This window comes from Hippoglossus stenolepis, chromosome 21 (genome assembly GCF_022539355.2).
Source record: "Hippoglossus stenolepis isolate QCI-W04-F060 chromosome 21, HSTE1.2, whole genome shotgun sequence".
Classification (NCBI taxonomy): domain Eukaryota; kingdom Metazoa; phylum Chordata; class Actinopteri; order Pleuronectiformes; family Pleuronectidae; genus Hippoglossus; species Hippoglossus stenolepis.
In genome coordinates, this window is record NC_061503.1 from 9,072,772 (window position 1) to 9,089,835 (window position 17,064).

General features: G+C 44.1%; 1 protein-coding gene across 1 annotated transcript; it reads right to left on the reverse strand.

Annotated features, from left to right (window-relative positions):
• Positions 1 to 13,302: 13,302 nt before the first annotated feature.
• On the reverse strand, positions 13,303 to 16,960 carry LOC118100131 (gap junction delta-3 protein-like). Its single transcript, XM_035144886.1, has 2 exons — positions 16,897 to 16,960; positions 13,303 to 15,938 (listed from the first exon to the last, which is right to left on the reverse strand). Exon 2 carries the CDS (start codon positions 15,724 to 15,726, stop codon positions 14,884 to 14,886), a length of 843 nt encoding a protein of 280 aa, XP_035000777.1. The 5' UTR covers positions 15,727 to 15,938; positions 16,897 to 16,960; the 3' UTR covers positions 13,303 to 14,883.
• Positions 16,961 to 17,064: the final 104 nt, after the last annotated feature.

Sequence of the window (17,064 nt, forward strand, 5' to 3'; positions counted from 1 at the left end):
AGTGAGAGAGAGGGAGGGAGTGGAGGAGAGGAGAGGAGGAGAGGATGCGTGAGATTTAATGCGGATGGAGAGAGAGGAAGAGAGAACGACGAGGGAAAGGGATAGAAAAGGAGAGAGGAGATTAAGGCCAGAGCTCATCTAGGCATGTCAATAAAAGTTGAAATATCTAACGTCAGCCAGGTGGAAAAAATCCAAGTCGCTCTGATCAAAGACTTTCCATCCCAGGCAGACAACAACGCAGCACGTTTGAACACGGACTCGCTTGAATACTCTGTGCTTCTTCATGTCAAACTTTTATAGTGGAGTTCCATCCCTTGAAATACTGCTTCCTGACCCCCCTCCCCCACCCCCATATATCCACACACACACACACTCCTCTCCGAATTGTGCTTTGTTTCCTGCCGCTGGTGAACGCAGCCCTTTTCCTCGGAGGCCCCCCTTCAATGCACTGCAGCCTTGTAAAACATAGCAGGTCAGCGTCACATGACTGGGGTCTAGGACACTGAAGGCTCGGGGGGGTTTTGGTGTCAAAGTACACATGGGTGGGGCAGCGTGTAGAGGGAGAGGGGAACTGGCAGCGGGGAAACAATAATCGAGTGAGAGGAGAGAAATATGAAGAGGAAGGAAAGAAAAGAGAAGAGAAAGAGAGATCGGGAAAGTAAAGGAGGGCGGAATGTAGCTTAGCAGTGATTCTCCTCACAAGCTGAAACCACTAAAAGAATATTAATGCCGTCCAACCTTCGCTCCCTACCCTAACGACACCTTCCTCCTCTCTCATCTATCACCGCCTACCTAAAAATTACAGCACCTCTCAGGTCTCAGGTCTGAGATGCTCAGGCTACATCCACACTACTACGTCAACTCTGTTACGGATACGCCTGACGTCCACACCACTGCAGAGTTTCAGAGACGCTAAGACGGAGGAAGTTGAAAACGCTGCTGGCTGCGTTTTAGTTTGAAAACTCCAGGGGTGCATTTTACAGGTAGAAATTTAGATAATTGGAATCAATGGCGATGACGTGGGTCTTTTCGTTCAGGACGTAGCCTTTACTGATTCTTCAGGCTCCTATCACATCAAAAAACAACCAGAATCAGCCTCCGCCACCAGTGTAGAAGATAGATAGATAGATAGATAGATAGATAGATAGATAGATAGAAAGATAGATAGATCAATCGATTGATAGATAGATAGATACTTTATTGATCCCGAGGGAAATTTAGGACTAGAATGTTAATTACAACCCTGTTTTCTTTGCTAACAGCTGTTGTGCTGTTTAATTCTGCATTTTACAATGATCAACTGCTTTCCTGTGTAGGAGACTTGCTCTTATTCAAGCGATCTGCGACAATTCCCGTGTCCAGGGGCACGAACGGGCCCAGTGTACGTTAGTGGTCACATGATGTGTGTTTTACGGAACCAAAATGCTCGTGTGGACAGTTTTTGTCTGAAAACATAGTGGTCGCCACAGACTGATGTGGACATGAATGAGCCTCCCCCAACGCATCCCCCCTTTCCTCTTCCTCCTCCCCCCCTGTTTGAATGAGTGATTGGAGCTGACATACATATGGAGCACACTCATCCTAGTAGCGCTCAGAAAAGAGGGAGAGAGGGGGGGTAACATGCACGCACATCAATGTACATGCATTCTACACACTTTCACACACACACACACACACACACACACACACACACACACACACACACACACACACACACAGTGAATTTGCTTTCCCACAAAGTCAGGAATCCCTTCGGAGGTAGGAATAATTCTCCTTCTGTTTCTGTCACTTCTTTTACTTCCTTTAATTTCAGCCTCTTGTCTCATCTTGTATGTCTTTGACTCTGCCCCTTCCTCTCCCTCCCTCTCTTGGTGTCGCACTAAGCATTCGGAGTGTGTGCCCCCCCCGAGGTCTCCAGCTTTATAGGAAGCCTGTCACACTAATAGATTTCACCTTCTCTCATTTTCCTTCTCGCTGTCACCCCTCCTCCTCACCCTCTTTCTCATCTGCTGCCCATTACAGACACAAGTGTCTGCTCACCACAAGCTACTGTATCCGAATGCACTGATGGAATTAAATAGCTGGAGTGAAGTAACAAACACGTCCGTTTTTTTTTTCCCTCCAAAGTTTCTCCCTCGAGCTGCAGCTCCTGGTACAGAACAAGGTGCAGGTCCGTTACATGTCACCTCTCATCTGGTACTAGTGGACATGCAAGGACGCTTTTAAAGCTGCTGAAAGCTGCTGAAACTGCAACCACACATTAACATTACTACAGGAGTCCACATGCATGTTGTCAGTTCTGTTGGGCTGTTAGAGAACATATTCAGTTCTATTCAATTCTATTTGTATAGCGCCAACTCACAACATACATTATCTCAAAGCACTTTACATAGTAAGGTTTAAATGTATGGTTCAAAAACTATGGAGCACACTATCTCTGCATATCTGAAAATCAAACTGTGTGTAACTTTATTTTTTATACTCTCGTTTTCTCTTGTGTTTGATCAAGAACCTTGTGTTTTACCAGATTGTTTTCCTCTGTAGCTGATTTAAGCCACTGCTCGATTTGGATTCTGAATTGATCCTATTTGATTTGGCTGTATCATTTTATTGTTTCTGGTTTAATCGGCTTTTTATATGTGTTACTTGTTGATTCTAATAACAACTTGTTTGCATGTTAGTAATATGCTTTTACTAGAATTTATTTATTTATTTCAAAATTCAATTATGCAGCAATAAATGGAAATCTTTTATATCTTTTGCTTGTCTATGTCCCACAACAAATACAATACACTGCATTTGACGACACAATACATAACCTTGAACAAAACTTCAGAAAAATACAAAATACTGTATAGTAACAGGAGAAAACATTCAAAATTAATTAAAAGTTTTATCATATTTATGTTTTTAAAGCACATTGAGCTGTATTTAAAGTTTGAAAGGTGCTATATAAATGAAATTATTATTATTCATTATTATTATTATGGCCTTGAGCTACATTCTAACATACTCACAGTGAATGCTAACAAGCCCATGTTGTCAATAAACCAACATAGTTCCTGTTTGGTGCCTAAAAGCAATCGAGCAAATTTCAATTTAATCCAAGGTCATCCAACAAGGCGAGGAGCCTTCCAGGATTTATCAGTTTATAATAAAAAATACACCGGTGTCAGAATTGTTGTGCTACTTTGTCAGTTTTGTTTCGAACTTTGAATATTTGTTGTTAATGAAGTATTAATGCTCTGTTGTTTTTGTGCAGGGCGGCACAGTGGTGCAGTGGGTCTTTGACCAGGGGCCTGTCCGTTTGGAGTTTGCACTTCTCCTCGTGTCTGCGTGGGTTTTCTCCTGCTTCCTCTTAACATGCAGATTGGGATTATTGGACACTCTAATTTGAATATAGGTGTGAATGTGAGTGTGAATGGTTGTTTGTGTCCTGCAGTATGCTGCTGAAGGTGTACCCCAGCCTCCCATGCCACCCTTACAGAATAAGCATAGATTATGGAAGGATGGATGTTTTTGTGGAGTTTACATCTCTCAATCTACGGTATAGCTTCCTGTTTAGAGGCTCTGTCTCACACTGGCTGAGTTTCTCAGAACACAGCCTGTCTGTGTCTGTACTCGACAGCCTTACCTTGTGCATTTCTCCGGAATCCACCTACAACAACCTCACCTATCCCCTCTTCCTCCTCCTCCTCCTCCTCCTCCTCGCCCCTCGCCCCGTCTTGCTCATCCCACATGTCACATCACATTTCCCAGGCAGCCCCGGGAAAAGGGCAAGAGGCCCGTATGAATTGATGTGGGTCTCTTACAGGAGCATGGCCAGGACAAGGACGGGCGCACACAGGCACATACATAAAAGGCTGACGACGAGGGTGAAGTGACACTGTGCGTATGTGCGGCGTCCTTCACCTGTCACCTGATTTCATCTGCGGCGTGCAGGCCGTGCACTCTCTGAACTTAGCATCTGCACACAAAACACTACTTGTTTATGCATGAACCTGTAAAATTCAGACGAACACACACACAGAAAGATGTCTTTGTTTCTGTCACACTCACTCTGACAGACCTATGGCAACAATGCAGCATTACACCACATCATGCTCCAGTAGTTTTCAAAGGGGAGCTCTCTCTCTCTCTCTCTCTCTCTCTCTCTCTTGCTCTCTCTCCTCCTGGCCTCATCGCCCCAGTGACAAGCTGGGCAATGTCGACCCCTATTGGTGCACACGAGACATTGTGCTGCACTGGGAGTCTGTTGCAGAGAAATATATGAGATGAATAACCAGCGATATTGAGTGCATTCATCATCCACTGACAGTAAATTCACACAAGAAAATTGACATTAGCTCATAGACATCTATCACGGGCCTGTGCGTTCGGCAGCACACATTCGAGGGTGGAATGTGCGACGGATGAATCAGATGCATCGGAGTCGACTGAGGGCTGCTACCTCATGATGTCGTCTGTGTTTTTGCATTTGCATTCCACCGTTTTCTCCCTCTCCGTACCCACGCTCCATCATCTACTTTCCCATGACGCTTCTTCTCCGTGACTCCCGTTACTCCTGATTTTTTTTCCCCCTGCAGCCTGCACGCAGACTTTTATATGTCCAGTTAAGCAATTCTCTCCTCTAATTGGTTAATGGAGGGCAGAGGGGTTTGGTGTAAAGGGAAATCCCAGGAGCCTCTGAGGCCTGCTTCATGCCCACTGGACTGGAAGGGAGCCAAAATGTAGTCTCCACCAGCCCCCCCCCCACCAACCCGCCCCTCCATCAACGCCTCTACTGGACTGGAGAAGATCCAAGATGGATGCCTCCAGGGCTGTGCTGCTGTGAAACTTACACTAATGTAGATGAAACCTGGAAGAGACGAGCTTTGCATCGCCGCTGTTCAATTTTTTACACATTAGAAATACAAAATTCACGTAGAATGATGTTATGACCCAAAACTGCCTCCTTTAAACTACTTTAAAAAACCAAATGTGAATTAATGATGTGTGACTGGGACAAGAAAATCATATTAAATCAATAATGCATCAAAGCCTGATCTGTCTTTGTGACTCAAACGTCAGCTCGCGGAGCAAACTCGAGGCAGGAATCTGCAGCATCATGTCGAAGCCGGCCCTCCTGCTCATGCGGCGCTTTAAAATGCTTTGTGGAAAAACGGAGCAATTTTTAGAGACGGTGTCTTGAAGCGCAGTGATCCACAAGGCTCGTGCATGCAGCTGTCTCCCCGAGGATAGAGAAAAAACACAGAACGGAGGGAGGCGAGGAGAGATGGAGGAGGACGAGGAGGGGGGAGAAAGAGCACGTAAGCCCACAGAGGGGAGGAGAGGTGAGAGCGAGAGTGATGCAGAAAGAAAATAAAAACAGGGTGTTCAGTCTTAATATAGATTCTGCTGTGTAAAAGGTCAAAGTGGCAGGAGGAGGGAGGGATGCTGTCGCTTTAACTGTGGCTTGAATCCCCTCTCCTCCTCTCTCAGGCTGCCATCTTTGCTGTCAACATGGTGGAGGAAGTGCTCAGGTGTTTACTTAACCTGGCGTGGTGCAAACTGACCTTTTTCAAATGTTCACTGGAGGAAAAATAAGACAAGGATGAAAAACACACTCAAGCTGAAACTCCATGGGCCTGGCTGAGTTTGTGTGTGCATGGGAAAAAAAACTTAATTCAATGTACACATGCTGCAACGCCCCCACAGATATTTTTCAGGTCAATTTGACCTGCATACACACTGAGACACATACACACCAGCTGTGTTCTCTTCCGGCTGTACACTCTGAGTCACGCTTATATTCAGATTTACTTTCAAACTTAATTTATTTCTACATTTTTCTCATATTTTTAAACATCACTCTCTTCCAATACCATCTCTCTGAGAGGCTTGTTGTTGACGTGGCCTATACGCACTAAAACTGCCTGTATTTGCTTTACCAGTTTGATTATGTAAAGATAAAGTGAGTCAGTTCAAAACAAACACATCAAATGAAACAATGGTTTCATTTCAGATTTCTCCTAATCAAGCATAACCTGATGACTTTATAAGAGTGTATTTTGTTTTTACATAAATTCTAACTTCAATGTTCTAATGTTAAATGTGATTTAACATGATGCGAACATTTATTGCAAACAATAATCTGTATGTATTATCTATAGTATCTACTTCTACCTATATGTGTTATCCATATTGATTGGGAATGATATAAAGACAATATATGGCAAGGATTCTAATGTCAGTAATGTATAAATGTGTGTGTGTGTGTGTGTGTGTGTGTGTGTGTGTGTGTGTACTCATTTTGTTATCTCTTAGAGACCTTTTCCAGTTTAAGCAGCAACCTTATCAGGACTAATAGATCTTAATAGGAACCAGAGCCCGTCCCAATAAGGGAAAACTTAATTTCTAAGGTCCTAGTTAAGTCAATTCAAAGTCCTGTGTGCGTGTGTGTGTGTGTGTGTGTTGTGTGTGTGTGTGTGTGTGTGTGTGTGTGTGTGTGTGTGTGTACGGCCCAGGTATTACTCATGTTATGGGGACCTAAATCTATCTACACAGTTACATTGTGGGGACTTGTCTTCCTTATGAGTACATAAAACGACCTAGCTCCCCATAATGTAAATCATGCGATTTTAAATTGAAAACATGTTTTGATGGTTAGGCAAGTGGTAACTATGGTTAAGGGTTAGAGTAGGTCTCCAGGAAATAGATGTTAGTCAATGTGATGTCCTCTGCAGCCATGGAGACACAACTGTGTGTGTGTGTGTACCTGAGTGGGTGAATAGTGAAGGATTTAGAGTTATATCTTTTACAGTTTTTTCAATTACATTTTTAGTTGTTATTAACTAAAAGAACTGTTGAAAAGTCTTCAGCAGCCCGCTCCTCACTCGACAAGAAGTTGAAATGTCCTTGAGCAAGGCACTGAAAACTCAAACCGCTTCAGTGGAGCTGCTCAGTGGCTCAGAGACTGGGCCTTGATCCAGCAGCGCCGGGGCGTGTAAATGTGTAATGGTATAAATATGAAGCAAGGTGCTGAGTGACGAGGTCAACTTTCACCAGAGCCTGGAGCTGAAGGTTTAAAGGAAGGTGTCTCCTTGTTCTATGACACCAGGACGTTGAGATGAGAAGATGGTGTGGCATTTGAGATTCCTCCTTGTCCTGTCAGCATGAACTCACCAGCTGCAAAGGAGCAGAGGTCACGGTTCAAACTGCGCCAGTCGCAAATGTCATATGACTCGTCTCCTGCTGTGACTGTCACCTTGGCTCATCGTTTGGGAGGCAAACAAACCAGCAGGAGGATATTGGAAGAAAGACTGAGCAAGCAGAGGAACTCGTCTCAAGGGGCTGGGCGGATGAGCATATGAAAATGTAGCGTTACATAATGGGACATTGCATAATATGTCCCATTTGATACCACGTCACTCACTGATGCACACTAGGACCCCACGTAAGCAAGGCATACAGGGGGAGGGAGGGAGGGGGTTCCGGTGAGGTGATATGAGGAGGGGGAGGGGGAACGCGGAGGGCTTATGGTTCTGTCTCCGAGCAGAAGACGTGGAGTGACGGAAGTAGACAGCCAATGGGGAGGGGCGCGGTGTGCAGGCGGGGTGGGGTGATGGTGATGTGGGCGAGGGGGGGGGGGGGGGGTTGATGGTGAGTGTGTCGGGTAGGAGAGCTGGTGTGACGGTGGGTGGGCGAGAGCGCGGTTGGTACTGGTATTTCTGCCCTGTCACATCGTGTTAGTGTGCAGCCAAGCACGACTGCTGAGCACACCACTCTGGACAGCTCTGCACACACGGGGTGAAGCACACACACTCACACACACACACACACACATTTCACAAGGACACACAGGGCCTTCACTTGAGTGCACACACACACACACACACACACACAATTTGTAATCTCCCACGAGGACCGCAAGGACGTCCAATACAAGTGAGCACCGATGGAGGTTTGACAGAAACCAGTGGAGAGTGCTCAACCTCCCAACTTTACATCTATCCATCCATCCATCCGCCCAGCCAGCCATCCATCCATCCATCCATCCCATCCCATCAGCCATTTGTGGATAAAATCATCACAGAGGAAAAGTAATTTCCTTTTCCGTTTCTCAGAAGAATGTGCACTAAATGGAAATAACGATTGGAGACGGTTGAAATCAGAGCCAGATGAAGTCCGTCTGTCCCCGCACACTGTGCATTCATGTTGGGAGAATATTGCAACCCGATGTTCTGGGCCCTGCCGCATCAGCGACCCAGGCGATGTCTTGTTATGGAAAGAAGCTCTCCGAACCCAGATGTGCTGACTTCACAGAGCTACAAATGAACCAAAACAATTTACTTTACCGCCATCAAACACATCTCACACAACACTGGGAGGCGAAGAGAGCGGCCAAGACGCATCCTCCTCGTCAGACAGAGTCATTGTGTTGGCAGGGAGCAGAGCAGTCCTCCTCTCTTGTCTGTGGTCACTGTATGGAACATGGCTCTGTGGCCGAGAGCCCAAAGGCTTTTCTATTACACAATATTTTCCTTGAGAGCCCCACCCCCCCCCCCACCCTCCCCAGGCATAGGAGGACAGGAAGAAGTGAAGAAAGCAGATGGAGGAATGGAGGAAGAGTGGGAAGAGTGGAGGCAGCAGGAATATTTCACTGTAAATGCTGCTTTCACACTGCAGCGCGCCCTGTGGCACGGGAGGGGGCTGGGGGGTGGTGGCGGGACAGATGGATGGCTAACGGGGGGAAAATGAGATGGAGTGGCGAGGTGTGATGTGCGGTGACCCCTAGCTCCTCGGCGACGCCATAAACTTGCCCGGCACGCTTCAGCGGCTTCGAGGGAGGAAGACAGAGATATAAGCCGCTGTGCCGTCCTCGACGACACACAACCGGCTCTGTGGCGAGTTGTGTGTCGGGGGTCAGAGGTCGCAGAAACGCATATGTCATCGTCAGTGCCACAGATGGTCATAAAGGACGATCCTCTGCAGCGTGTACACCTCCGCTCACACACAACATCCATACATGTGTTGACATCATATGATAAATGTCAGGTCACAGCTTTCGCATAGACAGAGATATCTAAACCACTTATTTATGGATTGACATTCAATTTAGTTTCGACATTTATGGTCCCCAGAGGATCCTCCAGACTTTTGTGATACACTGGTGTTTTCCTCTGATGCACAAATATTTCCCACAGGATGGAACCCACTGACTCTAGTCCTCCTTTTGATTCGTTGGACTTCTTTGTCAGACCTACAAAGATATTCATGGTAGTTACATGGCTTTAACTTATTCAAACATTCACTAACCCTCTAAATGAACATTATCACTCAGAGTCGGGTCTCTACCCTCTCCTGCACCTGCACTGCCTCAACTTCAAGAGCTCCGGCTTTGGGCTCCTGACCACCATGGTCCTCCACCACACTGATGCCCACTTCAGGGGATTCTAAAGAGCCCTCTGTAGCACAGGCGCCTTGCGATTCTGTGTCGCTCTTCATTTTACATATAGCCCAACGACGTGACTGACAGTGACACTGACATTCAGCCAGGCCTCCCTCGCCCTGTGAGTTACCTGCCCAGTTTTTTTTGTATTTTTCAAAATGCGCTTCTGACCCAAGAGTGATGTAAGAACTAGGTGTAAATTGGAATTTATGCCTTATTTTTCCCCCCTGACGGGTTAATCTGACCCTGTTAATAATTAAATAAACCATCACATCAAGATATAAGGACGGGAGTTTGTAGACATCAGGGAGAGCATCTTAACATCTGATAGCCACTCATGGAAAGTGAAGCAGAATGAAAGCTAACAGAGCGTGGACCAATGCTCACATTGGAATTTTATTTGAATTGGCTTTTTAACATGCTCTATCATTTCCCTTTTCATTTTTCTGGAAAGAAACTGATGATGTTTGCTGCAGTTTCTCAGGACGCTTTCTATAAATGACCATTTAATGTGGAACCAATTACAGGGAAAATGGAAAAAGTGTTCAATTGGCACTCTGACAATTAACTGTAAATCACTGACAGCACAACTCGCTTTTTCCAAAATAAGCGTAAAATTGAGTTTGAAATTATCGCAGCGTTCCACCACAGCAGGTCAGCAGATACATAAACGTGCTTTGTCTTATCGAGCTACTTTTTCTATGAACATTTAGCAACATCAGCTCATAACTATATATCATTTATTATGTTTTTTTAATATGAACTCAAGTAAAAGAAGAGGGTACTTTCACTGAACTGTTTATTTTCTACTATCATCTTTTAACATGACATTATATTTCCAGGAAACCTCCTTGCAAATTATATCAAATTGTTGTCGTTCATTTTTTCTTAAATTATGTTTAGTGTTTTCTTCACTTTGACTGGAGTCAACACTATTGGGTCACAAGTTTAGCCAAAGTCAGGCCAGTAAACAAGCTGTTGAGACGGACTGGGCACTGTGCCGTGAATAAACCAAATCAAAGCGTAATGCAGCAGAGTGAGTTGTTAATCTTATCTGTGTGGAGCAAACTACGGGAATGATGCGTCTTGAAAAACACAGTCTTCTTAGTGCCGTCCCTGTGTGACTCAGCAGAAGGTGAGATGCTCAGAGAGGCGGCATGTGGGGCTGTCAGTGAGCTCAGGTGAGTGTTGACAGAGCCCCCAGTGGAGCGGACACGGACACACACACACACACACACACACACACACACACACACACACACACACACACACACACACACACACACACACACACACACACACACCACTTCCTCTCTCTACTCCCTTCACCTTGAATGAGACATTGCTGGAGCTGCCTGTGTGTGTGTGGTCCAGGTATTACTGACATTGTGGGGACCTAAAACTGTTTGCTACAGTAACTTTATGGTGACTTGTCTTCCTTATGGGGACAAAAATCTAGTCCCCACAACGTAAATTATTTTATGGTGAGGACATTTAGGATTAGGTTAAGGTTGGTTTTAGGTTTTGGTTTAGGTTGAGATATAAACGGAAAGGGTTAAGGTTAAGGTTGAGTTTAAGGTCAAGGGTAAGGTTGAGGTAAGGTTTGGATAAGTTTTTGGTTATGGTTAGGTTTAGCTTGAAATTAAGCCTTGGTTGAGATTAAGGTTAGGTTAGGGTTAGGATTTAGTTTTAGGTTAAGCTTGGGTTAAGGTTAGTTTTAGGTTTAATGTAAGGTTAAGGTTAGGATTTAGTATAGGTTAAGGTTAGGTTTACTCTTAGGTTAAGGTTAAAATGTTGTATTAGGTTAAGCTTGGGTTAAGGTTAAGGTTAGTTTAAGGTTTGTGGTTAGGTTAAGGTTAGGATTTAGGTTAGGTCAGGTTCTAGTTTAAAGTTGATTAAGGTTGAGTTTTGCTTTATGTTAAGGTCAAGGAGTAGGTTCAGTTTAGGTTTAGATCAAAGTTAGGTTTAGGGTAAAGATTAGCTTTAGGTTAAGTTTTAGTTAAAGTTAGGTTTAGGTTTGGGTTGAGGTTAGGTTTTGGTAAGTAGTAACTATGGTTAAGGTTTGAGTAATTCTCACGGAAATCAATGGAATGAATTAGAATGTCCTCTGAAGTCATTTAGACATGACTGTGTGTGCGTGTGCGTGCGTGCGTGCGTGCGTGCGTGCGTGCGTGCGTGCGTGCATGTGTGCAGCACAGAAAGATGTTATCACTTTTCCCTCCCTCCTCTGGTGTTGGTGTGAAGGGAGTCTCTGAAAACAGATGACCTACATTTTCTGTGAGACAGACTCCAGCAGCGAGGCCTCCCCGGATTCAGAAAAGATGGAGCGAAGAATGGAGAGGCATGGAAAAAAAAGAGAAGAAGAAGAAAAAGAAAAAGAGAGAGAGAGAGAGAGAACGTCTGGGGAGAAGAAGATATAGACAGAGAGAGAAACAGGCAGACTTCCAGTTTGACAAGGCAGACTTGAAGAGGTAGAGACGCAGGCACACGAAAGGAAATGGGGAAAAGTTTTGATGCTAATCCTCTTCGACTCCGCTTTCCTTCCCTCTGGAGCGGTTATATAAAACACATCTAGAATTCTGTTCTATGCACATCAAAGAGCCCGCACCGCTATGCAATCTGCATATATGATGCGTCCAGGGAACAGCAGGAGGTGTGTGTGTGTGTGTGTGTGTGAGTCAGAAATAAACCTGTTTGCAGGGTATTCAGAGGACTTTGTATTCTGATGAGTCACTTGGATCAGTGACCTCTGGAGCTGTCAAAGGTTGATCACGTTTTCCTTGCGTCGTAAATATGGAAGTGATCATCAAAAAGCAACAGATTCAGCTCATCCCCAGTCACATGGAGCTGTGAGTGTTTGTTTTTTTTAAAGGTGGAACGGCTGAATGAAACATGACATTGTTTCAGGACGCGTGGGTCGCCAGCCTCGGTGTCAGATGCCCCCGGGATGACTCCGAGTGGTGGACGCTGTCAGAGGAATAGTGTGGCAGCGGATGAAGTCATCTCGCCGAGGATGAAAGCTTCATTATTCACGCCAGCGTCATTTTCTGCTCCTCTGCTGCCACCTACTGTCAACCAAGTGCACCTACACGCAAGGTTATGTGCTTTACTGAACTAACGTGGTGGTTTTACGATGTATTTTCATGTTTCGTGCACGTGATACGACGGTTGTTCTGCAGGAGGTTGATTTGCTTTAGGAGATAAAAACTTAAAAACGGTAAAAGAGAGGGATATGGAGATTTGGTGCAACGTGACAACAGGATCACAGTAACCTACATAAAGCTTACATAACATATTCAAAAGCCTTGAAGAAAGAGTGCCTGAATAAACCTGACTGTACAAAGAAATAGGCCTGAAAACAGAAGTGCACACAACTCACAAATCTTCATTTCAGGGTACAAGTACAAGCTTTATATGAAATGTTAAAATATTTCTCTATTTGAGTCGAAAGCAGAACCTAGCAAATTCAAGTTTCAGATCCAGATTTTTTTTAGAGATATGAAAACACTCTGCTTGAATTGGTATTTTGGATTTTATATTGTTTATTTCTCTTTAGCATTAATATATAAATGATACAGGCTATGTTTGTTTTGTACTTTATCTTTTGTATAACTTATGGGTTTGGTTTTCATAGAAGTCATAAACGCTTTCTACCACACACCACAAGCGCTTTAAATTGGATGTATGTATTTTGTATTCATGTTTTTCGGTTTAAGTTAATTAGATATGATATGTGAGAGTGAATGGTTGTATATTTGTATCTCTAAGTCAGATAATTGGCATAGATAATGGATGGATGGATGGTCAACCACAAAAAGTTGAATATACTTAGTTGTAGAAAAATATTCACATATTGAAAAATACAAAATCTATGAATCTGCAGCAAATTGTTTAATATATAGTTTAAGTGCTGGACACATGTTCCAGCTGCATACAAAGATACATTGTGTTGTAAATGATATATAATGTTTGTATTAACGTGTTTGTGTTAAACTGAGGTTCAGGATTTCCCCTCTTCAACAGATGAATGTGAAAACAGTCTTCTAAACTCTATATTGAGATCTGCACAGTCACCAGGAGACATTAAAACCTCCTCCACAACAGGTTCATGTTTTTTCATTCACACTGATGCACATGACAAAGCCGTTTAGAGCAGAGAGACATCACAGTGTAATTCCTCTTTGAATTTAAAATGAAAATCGAAGGATAAAAGTGTTTCCACCATTTTTTGCAGCCATTGCATGATATCATTTTAGCTGACAACTGAATTGTGGGAACATGAACTTCACAGTAGAGAAGAAATCAATATTTGTTCATACATTTAAACATGGTTACAAATGTTACAAACCTGAAATATTACAAACCTGAATCAGCCATTTTAATGGGATTGACTGAAAAGTGAATTACCATTGTAATAAACTGCTTTTGATAAACCTTTTATGAGAGGTTTGCAGGTTATCACAAATTAGTTTATTAATATTCATGATCTATTATTGTTATTATTGATTTATAGACCAGTTACAAGCCATTATAACGTTTGGGTTAAAAAAAATTGTGAAAATCCCTTTTAGCGCAGAAGGTGTCGGTCCAATCAGAGGTTAAGTCAAAAAGGCACTTTTCACAACCTGGTAATGCAAAAGTTGATTTTAATTATGGCTTATGACTGATCTTTAGAGTTTTATCAAATACATTTTTAACTATTAACAATAACAATTAGCTAAAACCCTTTATTATAAATGGTGCATTATTATAAAGTTGTACCAAAATATCAAACATGGTCGATCTTACATTGATAAATGTAGATAGACAAACGTAAGACCTTAGTAAAATTACTGCGCAAATGTTTAGTGTCTTAGTTCAGTTTAACTCAAAGTCCCTCTGTCACCAGATGAATCCACATGAAGAGTTTAGACATTTTCATTATATTTCCTGTCTCCAGTCTTTCAAGCTGACCAACTGTGGCTGCTGCAGGAAAGTGAATAAGCATAGTTCCTAAGAAAGAGTTTAAATAAAGGTGGTTTCCAGGTTTCAGAGACAGTTAATGTCATTTATAAATTCTGACTTCAATGTGCAAAACCACTAGAATGACACAGTGTTCTCTAAATACTGCTTCAGGGTTTGTTTTCCCATCACACAGGATGTGATACAAGGATGTGCAATCAGTTCTCTTTAAAACAAAGATCAAGTCATTGTTACACTGTGTAACGAAAGTAATTCACACGGTTTCCCTCCTCTGTCTTTTGTCGTCTGTAATGAATATCTGGCACGCATCCGTCTTATCATCAGTCTTGTCTCTCGAGCATTTCCTCATGATGTGTCATCATAAACAACTCCTCAACTCTTTAAGAATGAAATGCAATGAATTACAGGAATTAAAAAGATACTTAACAATACATTAACAAAGAGAAAGACGACCGTACACGACGACAGCCCCAAGGCTCTCTCTCTCTCTCTCACACCATGAATGTCTTGCAGCTCACAAGTTTGCTGCCCCTGTGCTTGGAGACCTTTCGACTGCTCTTCTGCGAACCTCCCTTCAGCCTCACGCTGCCGGGCGCACTCTGTGACCCCTTCCTTCCTTTGGCCAGCTCCTCCTCCTCCTCTTGCTTGTAGTTTTGGAGGTTCTGGCAGTCGCAGGAGCGCTCTTTGGGGAAGGGATTCTGGCCCTTGCAAAACCACTTCATGGAGCCGTAGAGAAACTCAGCACAGCTGGCAACGGCTGCTATCACCCCTACAATGAAGTAGAAGCAGAGGAAGATGGTTTTCTCTGCAGGGCGGGAGGTGAAGCAGTCCACTGTGTAAGGGCAGGGAAAGCGGCTACAGGGGAACTGGGCCTCCACCTTGAAGCCGTACAGCTGCCACTGGCCCACCAGGAAGCCAACTTCTGCCACTATGCGAAAGGCCACGTTGACTATGTAGAGCCTCCGTATGCGCCGGTCCTCTCTTTGCTGCTGGCTGCTGGTTATGCTGGATTGGGAGCATCTTTCCCTCTTGTTGTGGTGGTGCATGGCGTACATGAGGAAGACCAGAGATGGGGTGGCGATGAGGACAATGTGGAACACCCAGAATCGGTACTGGGAGATGGGGAAGGCCATGTCGTAGCACACCTGCTTGCAGCCCGGCTGGAGGGTGTTGCAGGCAAACTCCTCCTGCTCGTCATCAAACAAGTCACTGGCGACGGTTCCCAGGATCAGTATCCTGAACACGAGCATGAGCAAGAGCCAGAAACGGCCAAGCATCGGCGAGTGGGCCTGGAGGGTGTCGAAGAGTCCGCCGAGGTAGCCCCATTCCCCCATGATTGCAGCAGTGTCCTGGGTATGGATCCTTGGGAGTCCGGTGATTTATCCACCTTTCCTTCTCAGAGTGAAAGCTGCCTCTGGCTGAAAACAGAAACTACAGTATCCTGTTATCCCAAATTCATGACTCAATGTGAGAGTGATCTGCAGGTCAAAGTTTGGTCCCCGGCTCCTGCGTCTGAGTCAGTGATAGCGCCTCAGAGTCCAAAGACCTGGAACCAAAAGTAAAATATGATTATACAACCTGCAATAACAGCAATTCAAGGAATAAAACAGCAACCCTGGCCTGTACTATACCCCTGAGTATGGGTTTTTATTTGGAGTTGTGAGGGCTTAAGCAAGATGAAGTTAGTCTCAGTCACTTACAAGCTGCAACCTGTGGAAAAACACCGGCTGGTTGAGTCTGAAACTCGACTCAGATGCGATTAGATCACAGAACAGGTTCAGCAAAAGGTGTTTCAGAGACACCCTGAACCTAAACCTCTGATAACCCCAAAAAAATCCCTTCTGGGGCTCTTCTCGTTTATCTCCTGCCACACAGGTATGACTCAAAGGAATAAAATCACATCCAACCCAGACGTTAAGCTCATGTCCACCCTGACTTGTGTTGCTCTCACTCGCTCCAAATGGCCTGTGATTGTGGTCTTGCCGCTGCTTATAATTGACAGGGCGGCGGCGGTTTAAGGAAATTCCTCACCCACTAGAGTCCCTAACAGAAGTGATGTTTACCCAGAGAAAGGCTAAATCTTGATGAGCATTTTCAAAGCGCTTCCTAAATGGCAGGAAGGATCTGTTCTAAGCTGTACCACCGGCTTCCCTGGTCACAGGGGCTCACACGAGAAAATGTAAAAAACGACTGAAGCAAGCTCTGATTTGCAATCACTGGCATCACAACACGTCTGGCAGTTTTTCAGCTCAGTGGTTCTAAGTTTAGGATTTGTTCAGTCACAACTTCCCAGTTAATCAAAGACAACACTGACCAGCTTCATTAAAACCACTGTATTTACTGTAAACACCATTCTGTGTCATTATCACAACTGATTAACTTTTATTGTGGCTAATTATACCGATAACTTATCGCTTCAACTGTCAATGATCAAACAGAACTTGTGAATAAAAAACATAAGCTATAAAGTTAGTCGCCAACTTCTGAATTAAAATGATACTCACCCATTCATATTTCCAAATGACCCGTTCCTCAGTGAATCTACTACATGTCACAGATGCTCCTCCCCTCCCCACACACACACACACACACGCGCGCACACACACGAGAACCTGACTTGTACAGACACAATCGGCGACATGGTTCATGAGACGTTAGCGGTCGAGCAAGAT